Source organism: Euprymna scolopes, chromosome 18 (assembly GCF_053919585.1).
Source record: "Euprymna scolopes isolate OS-2025 chromosome 18, ASM5391958v1, whole genome shotgun sequence".
In the NCBI taxonomy this organism is placed as follows: domain Eukaryota; kingdom Metazoa; phylum Mollusca; class Cephalopoda; order Sepiida; family Sepiolidae; genus Euprymna; species Euprymna scolopes.
The window spans coordinates 106,637,781-106,664,332 of record NC_136499.1 but is presented as its reverse complement, the minus strand read 5'-3'; the positions used below and the strand labels follow the sequence as shown (position 1 = coordinate 106,664,332).

The 26,552-nt window shown below is 33.2% G+C and overlaps 1 protein-coding gene across 4 annotated transcripts in view; it reads right to left on the bottom strand.

Moving 5' to 3' along the window:
- The window catches only part of LOC145297740 (transcriptional coactivator YAP1-like), a 170,314-nt gene that overhangs the window by 8,768 nt on the left and 134,994 nt on the right, over positions 1-26,552 (bottom strand). For 2 of the 4 annotated variants that reach the window (XM_080143960.1, XM_080143962.1), the window contains 4 exons: positions 25,775-26,067; positions 21,666-21,813; positions 17,237-17,317; positions 5,225-5,331 (listed from right to left, as the gene is read on the bottom strand). In XM_080143960.1, the coding sequence (XP_080000086.1) occupies positions 5,225-5,331; positions 17,237-17,317; positions 21,666-21,813; positions 25,775-26,067 (629 nt within the window). The remainder of the gene's footprint in view (positions 1-5,224; positions 5,332-17,236; positions 17,318-21,665; positions 21,814-25,774; positions 26,068-26,552) is intronic. The other 2 variants (XM_080143961.1, XM_080143963.1) reach the window with 1 other exon arrangement.

Below are 26,552 nucleotides of genomic sequence, written 5' to 3'. Positions count from 1 at the left end.
AGTAAGAGTCTTAGAAATGTTCATGTTAGTAAGAGTCTTAGAAATGTTCATGTTAGTAAGAGTCTTAGAAATGTTCATGTTAGTAAGAGTCTTAGAAATGTTCATGTTAGTAAGAGTCTTAGAAATGTTCATGTTAGTAAGAGTCTTAGAAATGTTCATGTTGTTGAGTATTCATATGTCCTAAGATGTTCATATTTGTGGAGATAGCATATTGGAGACATAAACAGGGTATATATAAAGAAAGAGACAATTCTCTCTCTCTCTATATATATATATATATATATATATATATATAGTAATTTATAAAATATATATGGCGATTAAGCTACACTGAATATTCTGCGTTTCATCCAACTATAGGATTCGTCAGGCTTATGCGCGAATTCTGTCGTTGCTTCTTGTTTTTATACATGTTGAGGATTTCTAGTTGGCTAATCAGCTTTCTAGTATCCACCGCGCCCCTTCCTATCAGCCAATGGGCATGCATTTTATCAAACAAATGATCTGTTTTAGAACTAGGTTAGTGGTTTTAGGTGGCCATTCTCCTTTAAAAAAAAAAAAAAAAAAAAAAAAAAAAAAACGGCCACCTAAAACCACTAACCTAGTTCTAAAACAGATCATTTGTTTGATAAAATGCATGCCCATTGGCTGATAGGAAGGGGCGCGGTGGATACTAGAAAGCTGATTGGCCAACTAGAAATCCTCAACATATATAAAAACAAGAAGCAACGACAGAATTCGCGCATAAGCCTGACGAATCCTATAGTTGGATGAAACGCAGAATATTCAGTGTAGCTTCATCGCCATATATATTTTATAAATTACTAACTAGCTCTACCTACGTATTGAGCACTTTTGAAGTAAATACTTAAAGTTTACGCATAAATCTATACTTTCGTATATTAAATTTATGTGAATAAATGTAGTTATATTATATATATATATATATATATAAATAATAGTATACATGTTACTACAAGAGAACGAAGCCTGTAATTCAACTAGAAGAGATTTATGAATATCTTGATATTCAGACTGAGAGATAGTGCGTTTCACATTTACGTTGACAGTTGTACATTTTTATAAACAAAGTTCATATTAATACGATTGCACTTTACCTTTGTTTTGGTGATGATGATTTTCACAAAGTTCTTATAATATAAATGGACAATAACTTTTCTGCGAAGACGCAGATACAAAATCACATGATGATACGTTTATTTCTTCTCCGACCGGTCGGACATGATTTTGTATTTCAGGGATTCAAAGTTGCCACAAGGTTATTTCTAAACCCTCTCGCTTCCCAGAGGGTACCTTGACTAACAGAGAATGGGTCTGAACCTCTCTGCTTCTCTGATCCGACTCCTCTCGCTTCTTCTAATGGACTGATCCTGACTTGTCTAACTAAATTCATAACTCATGATGTCACTGCATGACCAAGCAACTGAGAAAACACATGGCACAACATGCCTCCATGTTTAAGCATGCATTGTTATTCACGTTTCTTACAAAGCCGACAGTCTAACCTAATTTTCGTAACTCACTTTACAAATAACATTTTCCATTGTCTGTTTTTAAATTCCTTATTTTAATTTTCATTTTTATAACAGAAACAAAATTCATCATTACATTCCTTTTTCAATACACATATCCATTTTGTGTGAGCTAAACAATGGCAATTCCATATTCCTTATTTTCAATAACATTTTGCATTTTAACTTATGATTGGAATTCTCAATTCCAAATCTAGCTTCGCAAGTTCGAATCCTTGACTATCCTATTTCATATTTACATTTAACTAATTCCCTATTTTTTTTTACTTACATGAAAAGGGAACAGCCCTTATCCTGTAACAAGAGGTCAATTATCAATGATAAACCAGTTTCAATGCTAGTTTTGGGTTTCAAGTGAACAGACTTGTCCACCAGCAATCTAAATATTTCTCTATCTAAAATTATTAAATTTTTTGCCATTGTGTTTCTGATTTTTAAGTGGACGGAAGAGTATTTGGACAATAAAATAAAAGAGTTAAAACGTGTAGCATCTATAATATAAATCTCACCTGTCTGTTTAAATGTTTGTATGTATGTATGTATGTCTAAAACTATCGACAGACAACATATTTTCACGAGATCGGTATCGTTTTGAAGCTCGACCCTTCGGATGACAAATATCGAAAAATTGACTAAAACATTAATTCCTTCACTCTCAAATGGGCACTTTTCTATAGGGAGGGAGAGGGGTCGCTTTTTTTGCCGATATTTTCGAAAGTCATCCCTGTTTTTGATTGACCAAACTTCCGGTTTAGTGATGGATGCAATGGCAAAGACATCACATTTTTTCCTTCTTCGCGGTACGGGTTCAAGCCTGCCTGCCTACTACCACTTTGTTTATTTACTGAACACAGACACCTCCAAACACCCGGACACCCAGGCTAGTCTTTATTATAAAACTTCTTTCCTCCCATTTTTCTCTATCCCCTCCTCCTCCTCCCTTTCTTTGTCTTTTATAGCAACTGGAAAAGAATCGCTGAATTACTGCATAATAATATCACTCTAAATATCCTGCTTTCACTGACCCCCCCCCCTCTTCTGTTTCATCTCCTTAATATAGCCAAAAGACAAAGAAATTTTGGAATGGTTTGGTTTAAATTTCTGGTGCTTATTTATAATTAAACTACAAGTAGTAATTTATTTAAACATATCCTTTTTAGCAAAAATAATACTATGTACTTAATTATCATTTCGAAAATAGTAATATATCCAAAAATTATGAAATTCGATCAAGAAGAAGATTTGTCGTTAGTTTAGAAAAAAATGCATGGATATTACGGTAAGAATCGATGGTTGCCATTACGGTAGAGACCTTAGTAAAACAAGGGAGATAATTCAATTCTGTTTTCGGCGCTATTCCAACCGAGTATGGAGACAATGGCGAAATAGGAAACTTACCGTAAAAATTACTTTTACGTATATAAAAAATTATTTACTTGAAACAAACATGTTTCTTTTAAATCCGTTATACATATTTTAAGTTTAAGAGATTCTCTCCCCTTGAGCGACAGATTCAAAACTACTTCCATTTTATTTTGATACATTTCATAAAAAATGTGATATCTTTGAAGTTTTAAAGCAGGTTTGGCTCCCATCGTTCTCGTAGGTTAGGAGGGAACCTAGAGATTCAGGGCCTCTTCCACAGATAAATTAAGTACATATGATTGAAATTTCATAAAACAAAGCTCTACGTTTAAATTTATATTTAGTTGCTATCTGACAACTAAATATTTTCGTTTACTAGTTAAATAGAAAAGTTACTAACCAAATCCACATGATTTTTGGAATATGACATCTTCGTTGTGTGACAACATAAAAAGACTTTTTTGTTTTGTTTTTTTAAGTGTCATTCTAAATATGCACCGGATTTTATGTTGAGAAATGAATGTATAAACATTCAAATTTTTTTTTTTTTTTTTTAAAAGTCTTTGTAAAAAAATAAAAATAAAAATAAAATAAAAAAATAGTATATTGTTCTAATAAACTTTTGTTTAAATAATTTGACTTTGCTCGTTTTATTTAAAGACAAACAATGATTAAAAAGTAAGCTTTGGAAGATTGTTGGTGAAAAAAAATAAAACAAACAAAAAAACGCTGTCATCAAAAGATAAGCGTTTCATTCTTTCTAGTCACCACTGTGAAAATTCACTTACAAATGTGACTGTTTCACTCCCAATGTAAAGCCCTGTAAAACGAGAACATATTTGAAGTTTTAAGGAAGTTATGCACTCACAGGAGTGCATGCAGAGATTCATAAACACTTTCATTGTCGTCTCCAATAAATTTTATATAAAAATACTTTTAGATTTTATGTAGATTCTCTAATCTTTCTTATATAGGGAACACCTAACACATACAATGTTTTGTAAGTTTTTAAATGGGACTTTTGTGGAAGTTAAATTTATAAAGTCACATGTTTTAACAAAAACCAAGACATCAAGGAATATTTTACCTATATATCTCATTCTTGCAAAAAAAAAAAAAAAAAAAAAAAAAAAAAAAAATGCAAGGATGCGATATAGGTAAAATATTTTCACTTGTTTTCTTTTCCTTATAAGGAAAATGGTTTCCATAATGTTTCATTGTTAAAGTGTTTTTTTATTTAATAAGTCTGACGAAATGTGAAAATTTTCAAATGACAATGTTTGAATTAGTCTGAATAGTCTTGAAACAATTGTAACTAACGATAAAATACACTATTTGTTGCTATCAACCCATTCCTTGATGTCTTGGTTTTTGTTAACACAATATATGAATGCCCAATTATGAAATATAATTTTATAGCTTAGTTTAAGTCATCTCTTTTTGGCTTAAATCTTATTGGTATATGAATGATTACTGAATTTTCAATTATATAAACCCAATAAAATAAACTATAAACAAGATATATATATATATATATATATATATAAGTAGTAGCGTTTGTGTGCGTGTCTGTGTACAACTCTCCTATGGTCCATACCAGTGGATCGATCATGACCAAACCTGACATGGTCTCCGACCTAGGGGTGGTGCACACTATTTTTCAAGGTTAAGATCATATTTGATGTGGCTCTTCATAAACTCCCCCACCTAGGGATGGTACACACAAAGTTGGGGTTCGCCACCATCTCAGAGACCGCTACCATGGTACTGCTAATTTCTTTGTGAATTTAAATCAGATCACCCTCCTCCACCACTGTGAAGCATGGGTATCTTTTCTAGTTGAATATAATTGTTCAAAATAGAATTTAATTTAAAACCCTTGTGTAAAAACAGACACTAGAACTTTATCTATTTTATTGATTCTGATAATCATTGAAAATATTATAATTAACATTAGTTTTATTGTATCTTATTATAAATTTTCCTAATGTGTGTGTATGTGTGACGCGGTTTATCTCAACCTACAGGCAATCTACCCAGGCAAGTAAAGTACCAAAATGAAGCTTATGACCCAATGGATGTTTTAGTGATATATATATCTATGCTTGGTGTATGGAAATCCAAAAAACATATGCAAAAAAAAAAAAAATAAATAAATAAAAAATAACGATTTACTAAACATTTTATTTACTGGATATTTTTCCGGTACAAGGACTCAAGTTTGCCCAGCTGGACAAACTTGGGTTCTTGTTTCATTAAATTATCAGTTTTTTTCTTGAATAAAATTTTCTAAGCATTTCACTTACTTGCAAGCTTGGAACTAAGTCATCACTGTCCATATTTGTGTTTTCGCCACTGTCTACATTCCCAATGTCCATATTGCTAAAGTCACCTGGACTTTGCAGTTTGTGTCCTGAAATTTAAAAAAAGAGAAATTAGTTTTACAAGATAAAAAAGTCTTCAAAATTGAATATTATTTAGTAAAAGAGCTACCTGGTATTGCCTAAGGCCCTAATTTCCACAAAATACAGATTATATATGGGGGAAAAAAAAAAAAAGAAAAAAAAAGAATTCATGTAATATCATGATTAGACATGATTAAGTTTATTTTACAACAAAATCAGTAAAAATATTTCAAGGTGAAACCTAACTCCCACCTCTCTGGTATACTAACTAATTGATCCATCAAATCAACTCTCAAATGTTGGTTAAAACTACAACAAGCGGCATTCTACCCGATTATGGGGGTGGGGGTCTATCTCAAAAACTCTTGAAAGTGTTTGTGCCATATTTCAATTCTATAAATGCTGGCATGAACAGACTTTACAATATCATTGTATAATCGTTATATAGAACAGATACTACAATCTGATCCTAGCTTGAATGTCAAGACAGTACATTTTAGTTGAAGTTGCATGTTTGACACAACAGTGACATTGGATGAAATTTTGTATTTGGATTTTTCAGACTACTGTTCTCATATATATATATATATATATATTATTCCTTAATTGGAATTCATTTTTTTTTTTTTTTTTTTTTTAAGATGAGCATTATATATTAATTTATTTTTATTTCGGACTATTATTCTCATCTTTATTAGTTGTTGTTTTTGATCTTTTATTGGTTAATAAAATTAATATATAATGCTCATCTCAAAAAAAAAATTAATTCCAATTAAGGAATAATATATATACCAATCGGTATGAACCTGACTATGGAAGATAAATAAACGTGGATTTATAAGATCAAAGAATCCAACCTTGATCGCCCTTCGGGGCCCGTGGCGCAGTTGATAGAGACATTGAATCTCTACAGTTCCAGGTGAACATTGTCTGAAGATAGCGGTTTCAATCCCACCCAAAGGGTGCCAGAGGTTTAATTGGCCAAAATGTGGTGAGATGACAACAACTACGGATGGCAGTGATGGCTGAGAATGCAGTTAGGAGATTCAAAGTTCCTATCCGTCGCGGTTACCACCTGACGAAGGCCAGAGGAATAGTTGGCCGAAACGTTGTGAATAAACAAAAAACCAATAAAAGATCAAAAACAACAACCAATAAAGATGAGACTAATAGTCCGAAATAAAAATAAATTAATACTGTTCTCATCTTCAATGTGTTTTTTTTTTCACAAAATTTCGATCAATGTAACTCCACTCCGATCTTGTTCAACTGTATCTTGTCAAACTCTGGAATCTTTCTGTCAAACATAGGAATCCGCACAGAATTTTTAATGGACCCCCCCCCCCCTTTTTAATTCATGGAGGTAGCATACTCTCATTTGATCAGCCATGGATAAAGGTACTAAGTAATTCGCAATTGTATTTTCCGTCGCCCATACCGAGGATTGAACCTTCAATCTTTAAAATAAGGTCACATTTAGAACTGAATTTGTACTAGAATTGTCTGCAAAGACCCGTTGTGCAATGGTTAAAGTACTTGGAAAAATTCACTTGTAAAAGTGATATTTTTCTGAAGGTTTAATCCTCACTGAAAACGCAATAGTTGACAGAATGAGAACATGCTACCCTCATAAATAAAGGGTTCTGTTCAGATTTCCAAGTTTGACAGAAAGATTCCTCAAGTTTGACCTGAAAAAAAATAAATAAAAAAAGGTGAGGTTACATCGATCGAAACGCTGTGAAAATGACATGAGAATAAGTTGTGCTAAGATTTCAAATAATACGAATTCAGTTCATCTGTGACCCTAACCCGACAGGTCCTTCAGGATAAATTGACCAAATCTGAAGATGAGAACAGTAGTCTGAAGAATACAAAGAATACAAATAACCAATCCTCATCTCAAAAATTCAGAAACAGATGAAATAAAAGACTTTTGCATTGCATCATAAGTGATCCCATCTTTTAAAAAAAGCGGTGAATGGTGATAATGTATATACAGACATGAAATTTCTTTATCGTATTATTATTTGGATAAAGACGAGTACAAGTAAAAGTGACTAATCTAATGGTGGTTCAAAATTATGATAGAATGGAATCCTTAGGTTTAACTCGAAGTCATATTATTTAGCAGCGTTGTGGAGTCGGACGTTTTGGCTGGAGTCAAAGTTGGATTTCTAAGAGTAGTCGGAGTCGGAAATTTTTATCCGGCTGACTACTAAGTCTAATTAATTAATATTTTTTTAAATGGTTTTCCCCCCCCGTTTAGTTTTACCAGTTGCAAAATTTAGCAGTTTTTGTATGGTTTTGCTTTAATTTTCGGAGATATATCATACTTTGTACTGTACTGCAATGCTTCTACTTCAAGATATTTCGGTCCATTGGATCACTGCAAATCCTCTCTGGACAGCTATTTTTCGTTTTGGTTGTGACGTCACACAGGATCAATGAAAATTCTGTCTTTGAGCGAGATCACTGGATTACATCAGATAACAATCGGATTGTAATCCGAAAGTTGTCAAATTCCTGAATCAAAGGGAATTTGGCAATTGGATTAGTTTGGGATTGACCCGGAATTAAACTGAATTAAGATACACCAGACCCACCGACCAGAACAAAAAGATCAAACTAATAATATATTATACTAAATTTTTAACCATCCAATTAAATAATTAAAAACAATAGCAATACTAACGCCACACTAAATCAAACTAATGTAGTGCATGAATTTATTTGCCCCTTCGAAGAAGGTCTCCAAACCCACTCTAAAAATTCATACAACGGATACATAGGCCACACAACAACACTCTCCCGACGACTAACCTATCATTTAGCTGACAATAGTGTCATAAAACAACACCTAACATCCCATGATAAAAACCCACAGTCGTCTGACATTAGAAATATCTTAACTAACAATACTAAAATTCGATACCTTAACTGTACACAATGAAAATTACTAGAAGCCATACTTATCGAAAAAACTACAGCCCCTTTTTAACCGGATCTCACTTAACACGGGGACAAATATACTAACAGTAATTAATAATTAACAAGAAATTAAATAAACTATGAAATAAGAAAATCGAAATTAAAAATTAATTGCCCCTAACTACACTGCATCCACCTTTATAATCAATTAAAAAAAAAAAAAAAAAAAAAAAAAAAAAAAAAAAAATTATGAATACACCAAGTCGAAAAGAAAAAGAAAACAACCGCTCCTGATGATAATCGGATGCACCGATAGAAAGCGCTTAATATGGCTGAACGACAATGTTTGGGCGCCATTCACGGCAGCTGAAATAAAAAAGGCGGCTCGGCGAATGGAAAAGATATCCAGAAAAATCGGAAAAAAGAATAACTTGTGTTCAATCAGACAATATATGTGTGTGTGTATTCAAAAGAAATCTAAATTCAATAAATACCCCCATTAAAGAAACTATTTTAATAATTAGCGCTTGATTTTGTTTGTTGTAATAGAATCGTTTTAATTGTTCTATTTAGAAATATTAATTAAAATTGATTTATTTAACTTATTTCTAATTTAATTCACATTTAATTTATTTTCCTTCATTAATAGTTCACAACTGTTGCCTTTAAAACCGGAAGTAAACTTATTTATTTAAGCAATAGTAGTTAGTTTCTGTTTAAGCTATCAAAGTTACTTCACGTTTAATTTTTAGAAACCAAGATGGATGTGTTTTGGTTCTCTAAATCCAACATGTGGTCAATTTTCATAAGTTAGGATATTCAGTGTATCTTAAATAGCAAGTGACTGAACCCTCCGTCTGGCAATATGTTTCAACTGGGCAAAGCCGAGTATATGCAGCTAGTAATTTCAAAGTTATTCATAAAAAACAATTCTAAAGCTGCTTCAAAAATGAGTTAATATCAAATTCAAAATTATTTGAACACACTAATTTCCACCGTTATGTAAGGTATGTTTATGAACTGACCTTAATGAGACGGTTGCAGTGTTTTTGCTAGCAATTCTATCCTGGGTTCTATTGTCAATATGACACACCTCAAGTCGTCTTCCACTTTTAATTGATTTCGGTATTCGTTTTTAAGGATCAGAAGTTGAGGAAATGCTGCTTCAAATAAGTTGTTGAGAACGATAAATTCCGTATAGCAATTGTTCCCCCCCCCCCAGAGGCACCATTTATCAAGGTCAAGAGGTCACTCGAGGATAAGGGCCAAAGAGCATACAATAGAAATTGGACAATACAGTAATCGTTAGTAATGGAAATTCGGTCTTGGGAAATTTTGCCCCAAATTCTTGTAGTTGCAGTCGTAGTATGTTTTTCACAATGTTTTATATGATATGCACATTCGGCTCAAAATCAATTTGCAACCTCATTCATTGATGTTGTGACCCTGATTTTATGTAGAGATCATGATGGTGATGTGTCTAAGTGCAATGAAGACAATATTTCAATTCAAAAGCACCGTAGAATTGAAAAGATAGAGAACCGTTTTTAAAACCAAATTTTATGCTGAAGAATTTTTTTTTTTTTTTTTTTCTTTCTTGATAAATGAAACCAATATAAATCAAATATTTATCTGACACCAGCCTTCTTCACCGAGTTATGTTTTATTTATTTATTTTTTTTATTGTTGAGCCATAATGACGAATGCCGGTGATAGCCGATCTTTCCTGGTGTCAAATAGAGATGGTAAGAAAGTTTACTCTCTATCAATTTAAAAAAAAACTAAATTAACCGCCCATGATCTGTTAGGTCAGTATTTATCTATATATTAATATGACTTCTCTCTTTTTTTTTTTTTTTTCATTTTTCTTAAACTTTTTCTTCTAGGGGATGGGACATCCAACCAGATGTCTGACATTTACCCCTATTTTAGTGAGTCCAACCAAGAGATCTTTTCAGGATTCTAGCCGTCCCTTTCAGTGCAATCGTTTGTATTTCACTTGCACTTGGTTCACCGGGTATGCTTGCTATGTACTTTTTAATGAGAGTGCGTGTGTGCGTGTGTTATTTTAAGTCTCACGTTTACATTTTCTTTTCTTCCAAGTGACTGTTTGCTATGACTAGAGCTGTGACAACAGCATATTCTTTTCCTTGTTTTGATTCTCAGGTATATATCCATTGATATCTTATATCTTTTTATGTAGAGTGATGTGGGTTGTCTAACTGTGTCAGATATATACTCGAAAGTCAAAACAATAAAAAGAATATGCTGTTGTCATAGCCCTAGTTGTGACCTTGTATTTCTTGTAATAAATAATTTTACCAAGAATTCTCCATAAGTTTTGGTTTCGATTATAGCTGAAGGAACTCGAGTTAGATATATTTTCTGCAAAAGTTTTGGTTTCGATTCAAGCTGATGCACTCAAGCCATTTTTTTAAAAATATTTTTTATTTTGGAACTTTATAATATATAAGGATCGATAGCAAATTGACTATAATAATATATATATAATCTGTATAAATTAAAATATCATATTTAAGGGTATTTTACGACCAGGCTACACTGGGCGTCCCTGCTAGCTTAAATAAATATTTTTGCACTTTTAACAAAAGAGCTACAATAATATCAGAGCATCTCCATTTACACTGAACACCCACAGAATACCAACACCAATATATTACATATGAAATGGTCCACTGTGAAATTTCCACAGGTCCCGCTAGTATCCATTATGTAAATGTGACTTGATTAACATTTGCTTGTCAAATTTCCTTTTCTTCAATATACTTTACTAAACCAAAACGCATACTAAAATGTGCTTCAGTTCTAGGATGGAGTAATATTTAAAAGAAAAAAAAAGTCTCTTAATTAGCCTTATTTAATCATTAACTGAATTAAATCAACTATTATGTATTTCTCTCACATTTTTTGTTAATTCAACCAATTTCTCTAATATTTCTTAACGTGTCTGAAAATTCGGAGAAAAAGGGACTTTTATTCAGTCAGCTAATTTACAGGTGTATACCATAAACATGTATATAAATTAAATGGCAAAATAAGTTCCTTTACTTTTCTATAATACTAGTAGGGGTACCTGGCGTTGCCTGGGTGTGTGGAGGTGTAGTAAGGAACCCAGGAAGAGGTTTTCCTTTTGTTTTTTGTGCTTAACAGCATGTCCACCCTTGTTGGGTTATTTTATACCGAATCGTGGGTTAATGTTTAAATATTGTTTTTTTTTTTTGTTTTTTTATTAAAAACAAAATTATTTGAATAAATATATTTATAGCTGAAGTATAGTTTGCACTAAAATTTGATTAAATTCGTAAACATTTAAAAAAAAAAAAAAAAAAAAAAAATGCATAAACTGCATTAAAATGCAAGTAAATAGATAAAAATATTTAAAATGAATTTGCGTTATGTGTGTGTAAATTTGTAATAAATATTTATTACTTAGGTGTAGTTGCGTTTGTGTAAATTCGTATAAAAGTTATATTTGCGTAAAAATATTTAGAATAAATTTGCATTACGTGTGTTAAATTTTTATTAGTAAATATGTACTACTAAGGTGTAGTTACGTTTGCGTTAATTTGTATATAAAAGTAATATTTTATTTAATTATACTTATGTAGTCGGGGGGGGGGATAAAAATAGTAGTGGAGGGAGGGGAATCAAAACAAAAGTAGGTAGTTCGGGTGAAGAGAGATGTTAGAGAGATGTTAATTAAAAAAAACACAAAGAAAGTGATAGCAGGCAGGCTCAAAGAAAAGGGTGAGGGAGAAAAAAATGTAATGTCTTAGCTGATGTCGCCATCGTGCAACCGGATGTCAAGAGCGTTTAAATTAAGCGTAGTCAATCCAAGTGTGATGATGACTTGCTAAAATGTTGGCGCACAAAAGCGACCCCCACCTTCTACAAAACTGCCAGAGTTGAGGGTGAAGGAACGAATGTTTTTGGACAATTTTTATCCGAAGGATCGAGCTTGTAAACAATACCGATCTCGTGGAGATCCGTACCAAGTGTCGAAAGTTTTTGCGAAACATACAGACACACATTTTGCCCTTTAAATATTAGACTAGCAGGGGTGCCTAGTGTTGCCCGGGCGTTTGTAGGTGTAAAAAAAAAGTTTTGGTAGGGAGGTAGGCTCAAACCCAAAGCCTTGAGGCAAACAGCCTGATAACTTACCACAACACTATGAGGGGAGAGAAATGATAATGGTTGAAATTAAACGTTCAAAAAAGCAGGTGTTGTTGTCTAGGTCAAACATCATGCCATAGAGAAATGAAATCACAGCGCAGTGCGAATTTTGTAATATAAAAGTCGCTAAAATAAAAGCTAGCTAGAGATGACCTCGTTTCATAAATATTATAATCTAGCGAGTATATAAAGTTGTAAGAATGAGCGACCCCCCCCTACCCCCACAAGCCTTTGGTGGACATACACAAAAAAATGCACACATTTTCGCTTTTATATTATAGATTAGAACAACAATAATCTAGAAATAAAGAGACTTACAAGGTGCCTTAAATAAGTTCCCAGTGGAAGCATACTGGTTCTCCCAGACCAAAAAAGGCCAGACTAAGCCAACTCACCCAGAAACTTATGATCCTTTCTTTTAACAGAACGGACATGATCTACATGCACTGGATTCTCACTGGACAAACAGTCAACAAGGAATATTATGTTGAGGTTTTAAGGGAGTTCAGGAAGAGATTCCGTCAGAAAAGGTCAGCACTCTTCAAGCGGGTCAATAGCATTTCCACCAGGACAATGCACCAATCCACAATTCCATCCTTACCACAAGACTATTTGACCAAGATGAGCATCAAGACAGTTCCTCACACTCCCTATAGTACAAACCTTGCTCCCTGTTACTTGGTTATTCCCTAAGCTCAAGGAAAACCTTAGAGGCTGTCATTATGAGACAACTGAGGAAATGAAAGAGATTGACAAGGGTCATTGAGACGCTCACACAAGGACTTCCATGGAGCCTTCCAGAAGTTGTTGGTTATTGGTTGCTTTTTTGTTTTACGGCATATCAACCCTTTTCACATTATTTAATGCCGAATCTAGCGATTTTGAAAAAATTTTTAATAGAAATTTTTTTGTTTTCAAGTTAGTTGCTATTTAACCCATAGTTGGGACCCTAACAGGTACTACCACTCCGGGTCAGAGTGCACCTGGGAGCAATGGCAATTAAGGGGTTGCTCGACACTCCCCAAAGCCCACAAGCTGGGGCCTTACCATCGGATATAGTTTAAGGTCATATCCAGGACCCGAAGTTGTTAGAACGGTACCACAAGTGCATTGCAGTCAGAGGAGATCAGTTGTTGAACTTCGGAACTGGAGTTTCATGTGTATATTATCAATGAAAGTACATGTACGAAAAAAGTCTGGAAACTTATTTAAGATACCTCGGCATTCATCCTAGGTGGGTTCAACCAGCTTCTTTTGAAGGAAGAAGTTTCTAGGGAACATCAAATTCACGAAAGGTTCCCAGTCAGATGTATACCCCAATAAGGGGGAGATAATGTTAGGGTTTTGCAGTTCTTGCAAGGAGGCGTGAACATCCTCCTACATACAGCACTTGGTACTCCCAAATAGTCAGCCATTTAGTACTTACCAAGCTCAACGTTGTTGAACTTTGGTGATCTCACGAGAAATGATGCCATACTAACAGATCACATTTGTATTATTTACATTCTTTGAACTTGTATTATTTTTGACATTTCAATCGATGTAAGTGCTGACCTTCTTCAGATGTATCTTGTCGAACTTGGGAATGTGCATGGAATTTCGAATGGAATCCTTTATTTAATCCATGGGGGTAGCATGCTCTCATTCCGTCAGCCATATCTAAAGTAATTTGCGATTATTTTTAGTATCAACCACACGGAGGATTGAACCATCAAATTCCAAAAGAAGTTGAACAACTGAATTTTACACAGTACTTTATCCATTACGCAACGGGTTCTTGTGGAATAACACCCATGAAAACAGTAGTTTGAATGATCCAAAGTCAAAATCTTTATCGCTAAAATTAAGAAACAAATATATTATAATTCATGAACGCTTGAATGAAAGCAAGTGAAAGGTAATCAAAAGCATTTAATTGAGGGGGGGGGGATAAAAGAAAAATGATTCCACAAAATCAGAACATGTCATAATCTTCCACCATGTAAAACATTTTAAGTTGAAGTTGCACGGTGACAAGCAAGATCAAAATTTCCTCAGAGTTATTTTAATATATACTAGTGGAACCTGTGGAAATTCCACAGTGGCATCTTTCGCAGTTAATACTAGCAGGTGAAGGTAGGGTGGGGTGGTGGTCTTTATAAAATAAAATATGCTTAAATATGTCTACATTTCAATTTTTAATATGTCCAGATTTCGTATATATTATAGAGTTGTGATTTAAAAAAAAAAGAAAGTATTTGGGTGCCATCAGCTAGAATTAAAACTAAAGCATTCAAATCTGGTGACGTTACCACTGTACCAACGCGACACGCATATGAACCGATTAAAAAGTAAAAATAAACTAAGATAAATGTACAAAATGGATAATGATTTTTTTCAATTTTGACTCATTTTTTACCCCATAAAAACTATTTTAATCAGCTAAAGACCCATAAACTTTTGCACGACAAATATCGAAAAATTGGCTAAAAACATTTAATTCCTTCACCCTCAACTTGGTATTTTTCTATAAGGAGGGCGTCACTTTTTTTCGCCGATATTTTTTAAATTAATCCCCTCTTTTCGATTGACTAGCCTTAATTTAAACCTTCACCACTTCCGGTTTGGTGATGGACGCAATGGCAAAGACATCACGTTTTTGGTTTTCACGTTCTTTTCCTCCTTCGCGGTACGGGTTCAAGCCTGCCTGCCTACTACAACTTTTTTTTTTTTTGCTCAACACACATCTCCAAACACCCGGGCAACACCGGGCATCCAGGCTAGTTAATATATAATTTTAAGAAATAATATATAATAAATAACGATAACTATAAAAATACTATTAAAACCTCTGTTAACAATTCTAGTATAATTTTATATGCTAACTAACAAGTTAGCATATAAAATTATACCAGAATAAATATACATTAGGGAAAAAAAAGCTAAAGTATATTTGGTATCAGACAGATGAATAGATAACCTAGCTAAGCCGATCTAAAAACCATACATACACACACACGATTACTTCATTTAATCACATAAATATACGAAAGTATAAATTTATGCATAAACATTAAGTATTTACTTCAACAGTGCTCAATACATAGGTAGAGCTAGGTAATAAGTTATAAAATATATATGGCAATTAAGCTACACAAAATATTCCGCTTGGCAAATAAGCTACACAGAATATTCTGATTGGCTAATTAAAAACTCAATAGAATGTGCGTATATAAAACCGTGAGACAATCACAACTCGCATAAGCCTGATGAATCCTAGCGTGGACGAAACGCGGAATATTCGGTGTAGCTTAATTGCCATATATATATATATATATATATATATGTGTGTTTCAGAATCATTTTTTTTTTCAGGGAGAAGGGCAGAGGTTTGCATTCATAAAGGATATGGTAAAGACAACATCCTACTTTATTGTAAAAAAAAAAAAAAAAAAAAGAAAAGGCCTGGTATTTCACAATCCTTAGTAAATAAGCTATTCAAAAATAAAGTATTTGTTACATGTTAAAAAATATTTGGGTGTGCTGGTAAAAAAAAAAATCTGGAAATTCAATTTTTTTTTTTTTTTTTTTTTTTAAATCATTTGGATATTTGAGTTGAGAGACACCATCTTATTAAACATAAGAGACCAGTAATTGCAATGAATTCTCTTATCTCAATAGGTTTTGTGTTTCTTGATATTTATATATAAACTGTAAAAAAAGCAAAAACCCACTGAATTGTTTTTCGTAAAATTTGATGGCACATTTTTGGTGTTTGCACGGTTGTTTATCTCATGTTGTCCATGAAAAAAAAAAAAAAAAGAAAAGATTAATGCTAAGAGTGACAGTTTCATGCTGTCAGTGAAGAGAAGAAACTAGGATTACTTCTAATGCAGATATGAATCCCTCAAAACACATTTAAAAGGTCTCGGTTCATTCCAGAGTTCTCGGCACCATAACTAAACAACTCTTTCACAATCAGTTCTTAATTTTAAAGAAATTTGTAAAAAAGTTTATTATAAAAATAAGGGAATAAAAAAGTTTGAGTTTTTGCAACAATATTCACACACACACAAAGTTTGACAATTTTGCAAGCCAATAATTGAGGGAATTTTTGTTGAAATTGCCTTAAAAGTCATTTTGCCTCTTGGAATGTACTCGCACACAATCACCCAAGATTCAGGATCGAGGTCATGTGAGACAATGTAAAATTTGCAAAAAAAAAAAAAAAAAAAAATTCATTAACTGATTGGACTGATCTATGTTGCTTATTTTACCGGGAGGTAAATATATTTTTTCTTTGATAAAGACAAGTAGAGAAGTTCATTAGCCTTAGTGGACAATTGTATAGAGATGGTATCTCAATAAAAACAGTTGGTTGATGCCAGGAAGGGCATTATCTGACCAATAAAAATCTTGCTTCTATTAAAGAAAATGACTTCCAAAGAAACCTAAGTTTCTAAACCTTGTTTGAGTATGCAAGCACGTAAAATGGGCGTTAAACTGATGTGACATGGCAATCAAGTGGCATCCATTTTTACATTTCACTGTCATTACGCATTGGCCTGGCAAAGGTGGCTAGCTGTTAATTCAAAGATGGTGAGCCTCACAGAAATGGAATGCTCTTACAGTGCGCCTCAGTGGCAGTCAGGTTAGGGTAATGTTTTTGATATTGCTAACATTCTGTTTTCACTAAATTTGTCACATCCATACAAAATTAACTCGCTTCATCCATGGGCTTCTATCAGATTTAGCTGGTGAAACATCAAAGTAAAAAGTAATTCCTGCAAAAGACAAAATTTGTTCACTTACCCCCATCTTGTGTATCCATTTCATCTACATTTGACAGGAAATCTTCGGAAGATTTTAAGCTGTAGTTGGTCCCCATTCCACCTGGAAAAAAACATTTTTTAAATGGAAAAAAATAAGGTAAGAGGTCAAAATTTAGATGAGATGTGAAAGTAGTTTTTATAATATTCAAATTCTTTTAAAATATATATTTTTTTATAATAGATTCTTTTAAAATATATATTTTTTATAATAGATTTTTATAATAGATTCTTTTAAAATATATATATGATATGTGAAAAGAGATATGAAAAAGGACTTCCCTCTTCCAAAAAGTGGTCCAGTCGACATCCCCTACAGAATCTGTTTCACTAATTTTTACATATTATGCATCAGATGGTACTGGTTTCGACCCAGTCAGATGTAGATGACAAAAGTTTTTAGCAGACATACACACACTAACGACTTTAGAAAAAGACTAATTGTTTGACCTGATATTGCCAAGGATGCAATGAAGTTATTTTAGTTTTTAATGACCTACCCATTTTTGAAACTTAAGGTAGATAACTCCAATTACATTCTACAAGTTAAAACAAGTCATCTTTTTTACTGATTTTCATTGTTAGCTGATTATTTAAAAATTATTCACATTTAAAACTGTTTGGATTGGACTAAGTAATTTTTCAAATTATTTGTAGCTAAGTATTCTTTTATATGACCAATAACATGGTGCAACAATAAACGAAAATTAGCTAGTCAGAAGCAAAGCTTGGTTTGTTGCTATTTGGATCTAACTTTTTGACAATTCAATAAGATAACTTTCTGTGTTAAATTAAAACTTTTTTATATACAAAAATAATTGATAATGGCTGATGCTTCAGAACTATGCACAGATTCCTAGACACAACAGATTGAATCCGAGAATGGTTGGAGGTTGCATCCGTCAAGACATTGTGAGAATAGCATCAAGGATAATGATAGTTGTCCAAATAATACGACTTATCAATCCTCATCGCAATAATTGCATTATTTCTTGATAAACAGATGAAGTGCTCTTTAGTTTTGGTAACCAATCATTTAGCGATAGTGTCTCGATAAAAACACTGGCCCATATCACCTTACTGTCTCAGGAAGGACATCCGGTTTATAAAAATCTAGTTTCAATTAAGGAAATGACTTCCAAAGAAAATTGGTTGAATTTTAGACTGATTTGAATGTTGAGAGTTAGCATGGAAGTTTTGGTGAGATTGGAGGGTTTCTTGAGAGATGTATCCAAGAAACTCAATGGAGAAGTAAACCCATCAGAAATAGCCATCATACCAGCTTGTAAAACTGATGCTAAACCCGATATGATGTTAATTAAAAACTATTATAAACTACTGTGGCAAGTCAAGAAGAAAAAAAACAAAAACAGGTGTAACAGAAAATTAACAGAAGTGTTTCGATGATTACATGCATATTATACGTCCAATGATTTTAAGTCAATCAAATAAGTCATTAGATGACTGAATAGATTTTTAATAACTTGAATGGGTTTTCTGACCATCCAAATTTATGGTTTGCAAGAAAGAAAAAAGACAAAAAAAAAGACCCTGGATGTGTAGAAAAAAATTAAAACCACACAATTTTATTTGACTATTAAATCAATAAGATTTCTTACAAGGCTCAGGAACATTATCTATTAATTTGAAAGGCAAAGGGAATAATTAAATCATTTTATTTTTACAGCCTAGATTGGTAGAGAGCAAGAAATTGGCAAAATTTATCCAAAATATTCAGGAAACGGTTATAAAGTTATGTCAATAATTTTCCAAACATTTTTCATTTCTTTTTAACAATAGTTAAAAAGTTGCTGGGTTCTATTAACAAATCTTAAAAACAAATGCAGATATAACAATGTGTACAAATAAAGGTAGAATCGGTGAAAATTAAGAGAATGGAAAGTTCCATTACAAGAGCTAATGTGTACAGGATGTTGCATTATGGAAGGAAGCCCCAAGTGACATGTAGAGAGGAAGATAGGGTTTGGCATAAAGGTCTACTTCACAAGATTTCCAGCTAAGTCTTCTGATGTTGACTTGATGCATGCTTCAGACACCGCAATGTCTTCTCAACCATCGAATCTTCTCTCTGATAGGTTTATACTAGTCACCGATGAGCAAAAGTTTGAAGCTCAAAGTAGCAATGCTGGCATGCCTCAAGAATTCATCTTGGGCTCAACTCTTCCTTATCTTCATCAATGGTCTCCCAAATTACATTATAAGTTCATTTGTTGACATATACGAAGATAACTATGATTTATGGCAACACTTCAAAGGCCAACAACGACCAAGATCTTTCAGAGTCTCTCTCTCCTCTGACCTTGAGCATGTGAGGCAAAAAGTGATTGGTTAATTATAACGCATCCAAAACCAAACTTTTTATCTTTTCACCATAAATGCTCAGATTCACACTTGGCCCCAAATTGATATGAATGGCTCTCGTCTAAAAGAGGCTCCTTGTTTTGACAAACTTCTGGATCCGACCTTTACTCCTGACCTGAAATGGTAAACTTACAAATTTGTTGCCAAGGTCACCAGAAAAATGGTTGTTTTTAGTTTTTGGGAAGTAAACTAACCGGGTTTTGTTGGTAATTTTGAAGATCTGTCTGTTTATCCCCACATGGCGAGAATTAGGTGATAGAACCTGAAAATACTGTTCGAGAATAAAACAAACTTAATGAGCCGTTGCGCAACAAAGTCTGTGGAGTTTGTTTTTTATGCCATCCATTGTTGCAGCTACCAGGCAAGAGAGGAAGAGGCAGAAACTTTGACTGCTACATAGATCATCACTGCAATTTTAGGGATATGCATCGCTTGTTCTGTCAATGAAGTAAACTACATATGTAATAGTTGTTACATATCAACATTTGGGATACATATGTTGTAGGCAGACAGTAGCAAGGAAACAGACAAGGAAAAAATTTGACCTTTGTTTTTTCAGTGAAACAGACATTTATTTACGGGTACTTCCAGAATAATGTCTTGTCTCTGGTTCAAAAGTATTCTCGTACTCCAATGTACTTTGCTGTGTCGAACATGTACTTTGTCTTTGTCTCGCCATGTTTAAGACATCTTTCAGTCACTTGCGGGTCTCTTTATTTCTGCCCTGTTGTGTCTTGAATAGCGACTTCTCTGAACATGTCTCCTTTTTATCTCCGCTGTTGCATCACACAACTGACTTGGTCATTTGCATATGACTGCCACTGCTTACAGACTGTCAGTGGCTTTGATATACTGACAAACCAGATGCCCCCCCCCCAAAAAAAATAACACCTCACATGTTACTGAATTTTTGAGAAAAAAGATTAAATATCTGTATTATTTTATTTAAGTAGTAATCAGTTTTTAGTGACAATCTTCTGGAGGTTGAAGGTTCAATCCTTAGTGCAGGAGATATTAAATGCAACTTTGCATTACTTAAGCTGTCGACCTGGTCATGGTTGATGGAACGAGAGCAAGCTAACTTTGTAGCTTAAATAAAAGGTCCGCTGGAAATTCTGTACAGATTCTAGAATTGAACAAAATAAATTTGAAGAAGGTTGGAGGTGACATAGGTTGGAAAATTGTGAGAACATCCAAGATAAAAACAGTAGTCTGAATAATCCAAACTTCACACGACGTTGAAGATGTGCACAACTTTTGCTTAGATTAAGGGATGAAAAAAGTATGTGCAATTTCAATAGTTTCTTAGAAACTAATGTAGAAAGGTGACCAGAAGAAAGGTAGGCCGAAGAAAGGTAGGCCGAAGAAAGGTAGGCCGAAGAAAGGTAGGCCGAAGAAAGGTAGGCCGAAGAAAGGTAGGCAGAAGAAAGGTAGACCAGAAGAAAGGTAGACCAGAAGAAAGGTAGACCAGAAGAAAGGTAGACCAGAAGAAAGGTAGACCAGAAGAAAGGTAGGCCGAAGAAAGGTAGACCAGAAGAAAGGTAGACCAGAAGAAAGGTAGACCAGAAGAAAGGTAGACCAGAAGAAAGGTAGGCCGAAGAAAGAAAAGGACACAGATACAAAATTAGAGGGTAGATACCTCTAGCAATTTTAGCAAAGATATTTTTTTTGTTTACTTTGCTTTCTCTTGTCGATTGCCTTTCTGATAGGAGTTTAACTGTAAAGGATTTCAATGGTTTCTTAAAAATGTTTAATGGTGCAACCGTTTGACAAGATTCCTTTGAAATTCCAAACGGAAGCCATAATCTCCATTCCAAATTAACACTGCACAAATTTCTTCCTCGACATAGTATTTCCAACAAATGAAACAAAATGTGCTGCTTACAATGGTGTAAAAATCAGTGATGTTAGAAATTTCATTTTACAAATAAAACTAAAACAAATAATGCAATAAAATAAATTTGGGATTCTTCTGGGGGCAAAAAAAAGAAAGAAAAAGAAGGTCATTGAGTGGGATATGGATGTCTTACCAAGTCCACTATCGGAACTTTCTTGCCTCGAGTGTAAGTCTGCTTGGCTCGTGTGTCCCAAGAAAGGATCTGTGACCGACGTCATTTCATTAGTTTGAGCAATTTGTAGGTCTGGATCAGGATGCATCTGAGCTCGGAGGAGCATCTCCTTAAATAAACAAGATGGAATTGTATTCTTAAAATTGGAACTTGGTTGAATTGGTTGATTGAGAAATGTGTAAAATGCACAAAAGATGAACATTATTTGTTGTGATAAAAAGAACAAAAAGAAAACGAAGTAAAAAAGTCATGAATCATTGTTTCTAGAGTGAAAAGAGGAGAAAAGAAAGTTGCAGTTAATCTGTTAATGAAGCAAATTTTGTGAGAAAGATCTTATGTCACAATCACGTTGACACACCGGTTCTCGCCAGATCACCGAAGTTAAGCAATGTTGTGCCTGGCTAGTACCAGATGGGTGACCATTTGGAAAGCCTAGGTGCTGTATGTACCTTCTGAGAAGGTTTGGGCATGGGGCCAGCACCCTCACCCCAAAAAAAGAACTCCTCACTACAAAAAGCATCTACAAAGAAAGTTGTGGATGGCCTATGCCCCTCTGGTGCTCAAGGCTATGGATACACATACACACACACTAGCAGGTTGGTTTGTTGGTTGTTTTACGGCATATCAACCCTTTTCAGGTTATTTAATGCCGAATCCAGTGATTTTGAAGAAAATTTTTTTAATAGAATATATTTGTTTTTTTGCAAGTTAGTTTGTATTTAACCCATAGTTGGGACCCTAACAGGTACTACCACTCCGGGTCAGAGTGGACCTGGGAGCAATGGCAATTAAAGGGTGGCTCCACACTCCCCAGAGCCCGTAAGCTGGGGCCTCACCATCAGATATAGTTTAAGGTCATATCCAGGACCCCCATTGAGGGACTTTTACCCTCTGCAGGGGGGGGGGGGTAGTCGGCGTATTCTAATGCCCCACCGACAGGGCCAACACTAGCATGCCTTCTTGCATTGCTCAGTTGTAAAATATGCATAAATATATTTTAATTCATGCAGATTTCATAGTTATTCTCTATTGATTATTATATTGTACCCACTATATAGTAAAAGTTTCAAAAATTAAAAAATGACTTAGGGGCTATCAGCTAGAATTTAAACCAAAACATTATGCCCATACAAATAGAAAACATTGTGAAATAACATTGCAAAAAGTATAAATGTGCATTTGCATATGTTTAGAAATAATGTTTAGTCAACTTGCCACGGTCAATGTTTTTTTTTTCCCCTTCAATTTTAACCCCTTAACAGCAATTTTTACCAGCTAAAAACCAAATCCAATTTTTTCCACAAGTTTAAATCCCCTATATATCAAGTTTCAAGTCTGTAGACCAAAAATTGACAGGAGTTTGGTAGAGAACTTTCATACAAACACATACAAGGTCACCTTTATATATAAAGATACATTATTTGTGTATGCTAGAACGTTTGCATCGTAAATGCTACTTAATTATGCACAATGTAAAAACTATGCATCAATAGAACAGAGCGTAATAGTTAAGTGAAATCAATCATCCAATAAGAAACTATAAAATGAATTTCAGTTTTTTTTAAAGGAATATGAACATTAGTTTACCATTATTTAGTTGGCCTGCATATCCATGACCGAGTATATTAAGTTAGTTTTAATAATTTTGACAAAGAAAAAGTAGGCTTTTAATATCAATGTAAGTGCAACAAAAAATTCAACTTTATATATATATATATATATATATATATATATATATATATATATACACACACACACACATATATATACATCCCTAAAATTTTTTTTGTGCATGTATTCATATTCAAAACCTTTTTTTCTAATTTAAAAAGAAAATACAACTTTGTTATGTATGGGTCATGGAATTGCATTCATCTGCAAAAGATCTAGCTAATTTGCATATGCTTTTAAACATTCATTTTAATTAATTCCCTATTAGTTTTTTCAGTTTTTTTATGGAATGATCATCTTTAGTTAACTATTACGTATAATATATGCAGATATTCTACATGATTTATACTTAGTAAACACAAACCTCTTTATATATATATATATATATATATATATATATATATATATATATATATGCGTATATATATTGTTTAAAAATTTTTGCCTACCAAACTCTTGTCAGTTTTTGGTCTACAGACAAAACTTAATATATAGGGTATTCGAACCCATGCAAAACTTTATATTTGAATTTTATCTGGGAACAATCGGTACAAAAGTGTAAAAATTAAAAAAATGGAATTTGCCAGGCGAAGGTCAAATGACGTTATTACGAATATGCATATGTAATATAATAACTATTGAATCACGTTTTAATTTTTAGCTTTGCAAACATGTCTTTATAGCTCAGGCATTAATGTCAAAGAAAAAAGTAAAGCATTAGCTAAACATTTTAGTTTCAATTCTCGATGGTGACGCACGAGTCATTTACTTTTTTTTTTTTTTTTAAACTTTTTAAATCATTACTGTATATTGGGTCTAATACATTCTAATATATAAAAGGTAAAATGTGTGTGTGTGTGTTTGTATGTCCGCCAAAAAAACTTTCGCCACGTGACAGATGTTAACCAGATCAATATTGTTTTCAAGCTCGATCTTTCGGGCAACAAATATTGAAAAATTGGCCAAAAACATTAATTCCTTCACCCTCAACTGAGCAGTTTTATACAAGGAGGGGGTTAGTTCTTGCATCAACATTTTCGCAAAGTCATTGTTTCGGCTGGATCGATTACGCTTAATTTCAACACTCGGGACTTCCGGTCGTGCCACGGAGATAGACATTGGCTAAGACGTCACTTTTAAAAAAAAAAACAAAAAAAAAACTTTTTTTCTCCTATGCATTACGGGTTCAAGCCTGTTTGCCTACTACAATTTTAATTTTTTTTTTTTTTTTTTTTTTTTTTTTTTGCTCTATTCGCTGGACAATTTTTTTTTTTTTTTTTTCAGCTGGTAGGTTGTTAATTGTGGTGCCAAGTAATCATTTTTTGGCCATTTGCTCAAGAGCTTTCAATCAGTGATCTTGATCATCGTCAAGAGTGTTTGTTGTAGTCGAAGTTTAGTTAAGTGTATTTATAGTAAATTTGTGAATTTGTTTTATTTGCCTATTTATTATTTTATTTTAATTGTTCGAGTTGTCTGTTGGGACATATATAAATAAATATATATGACTGTTTAATCACATAAATTAATATGAAAATATAATTTTATGCGTAAATTTTCTGTATTTACTTCAACACTTCAATACATAGGTAGCGCTAGATAGTAAGTTACAAAAATATATATAGCAATTAAGCTACACAGAGCATTCAGTGTTTCATTCTCACTTAATTGTCATTTTTATAATATACATATATACATATATATATATATATATATATATATATAAGAATAAATATGTATTAAATACGTTTGAAATTGCAACGCAAAATTTATAAAATAAACAAGTGTTTATTTTTTAAGAAATATATTTCAGAGTAAAATTTCCTTGTCAATCTTTTGTGTCTTTTTTTTTTCTCTTTTTCATCGCCATGATGTCGGGTGGAAGAAAGTTAGATGAAGCGTCCACGTGATGTTTAACTGCGGGGTTTTTATGAAGTCGGATAGGTAACGCGTGGTCGCACGGTTTAAAAATCTGGGTAGTTTTTTTTTTTTTTGTTTATATCCGTTAAAAGCACTGACTGAAATATGAAAATACCTATTAAATATGTTTGAAGCCAAAATTGCAACGTGAAATTTATAAAACAAACGAGTGTTTATTTTATAAGAAATATATTTCTGAGTAAAATTATATATATATATATATATATATATATATATATGAGAGAGAGAGAAAGGGAGTGAGAAAATTGTAAGGCAAAAAAGTTATAGTTTTGCAAGTCAAGAATCATTTTTATGTGTCAACAAATCCGAAACGTGCTGTTCGTTCATAAAAATCAAATCAAAATTTAAATGTTTTTATTTTATGACATTAAGAATCGTTCTTTTTTTTTTCCAGGAAAAAAAAAACAAAAACTGAATCGATTTCGTAACATCCGTCTGACACCATGACAAATTGATTTTACCTGTCGGGTGATTTCTTCTGCTCGCTTCTGTAATTGCTCTTTTTCCAGTGCAAGGTTATGAAGTTGCTGAATACTCGGTGCCATTACGCGCTGGCCCGAGAGCGGCGGATTATTGTTATTGTTGTTGTTATTGTTGTTATTATTATTGTTGTTGTTATTGTTGTTGTTAACCCCTACAACCTGAGAAATTCCGGGCGATTGTTGTGGGCCTGGCGAAAGTTTTAGCGACTGCGGACTTTGACCAGAGTTCTGTACTCGTACACCCTGGACTGTGTGTTGTTGCATATGGATCGCTGGAAAAGAGAAAAGGAAAACATCTCAGTAATAAAGCACACACACTCACAAAAGATAAACAAAAAATTTTATATATACAAGTGACCTCATCTGTCAGTGTGTGGAACGGTTTCTACCAAACTACTGTTAATTCTTGGTCTACAGATGTGGAACTCTATATATAGGGAAGGTAATTGGATTTGGCTTTTAGCTGGTAAAAATAGCTGCTAAGGGATCAAAATTAAACGATTGGAACTTAGCAGGCATAATTCAACTTACTGTGTATCCTCTACGCATGTGCAAATATACATTTATGTTTAACTGTTCATTTTTAGCTTTGATATGCATGTGTCCTTCAGTTAGATGGTAGAAGATACCGCTGGAAAGCTAAATGTTTTGTTTATGATTCTAGCTAATGGCACACAATCATTTTTTACTATATATTGGGTACAATATAATCATCAATAGAAAATTGGCTCTATAATAATAAAAACGAAATCTGCTT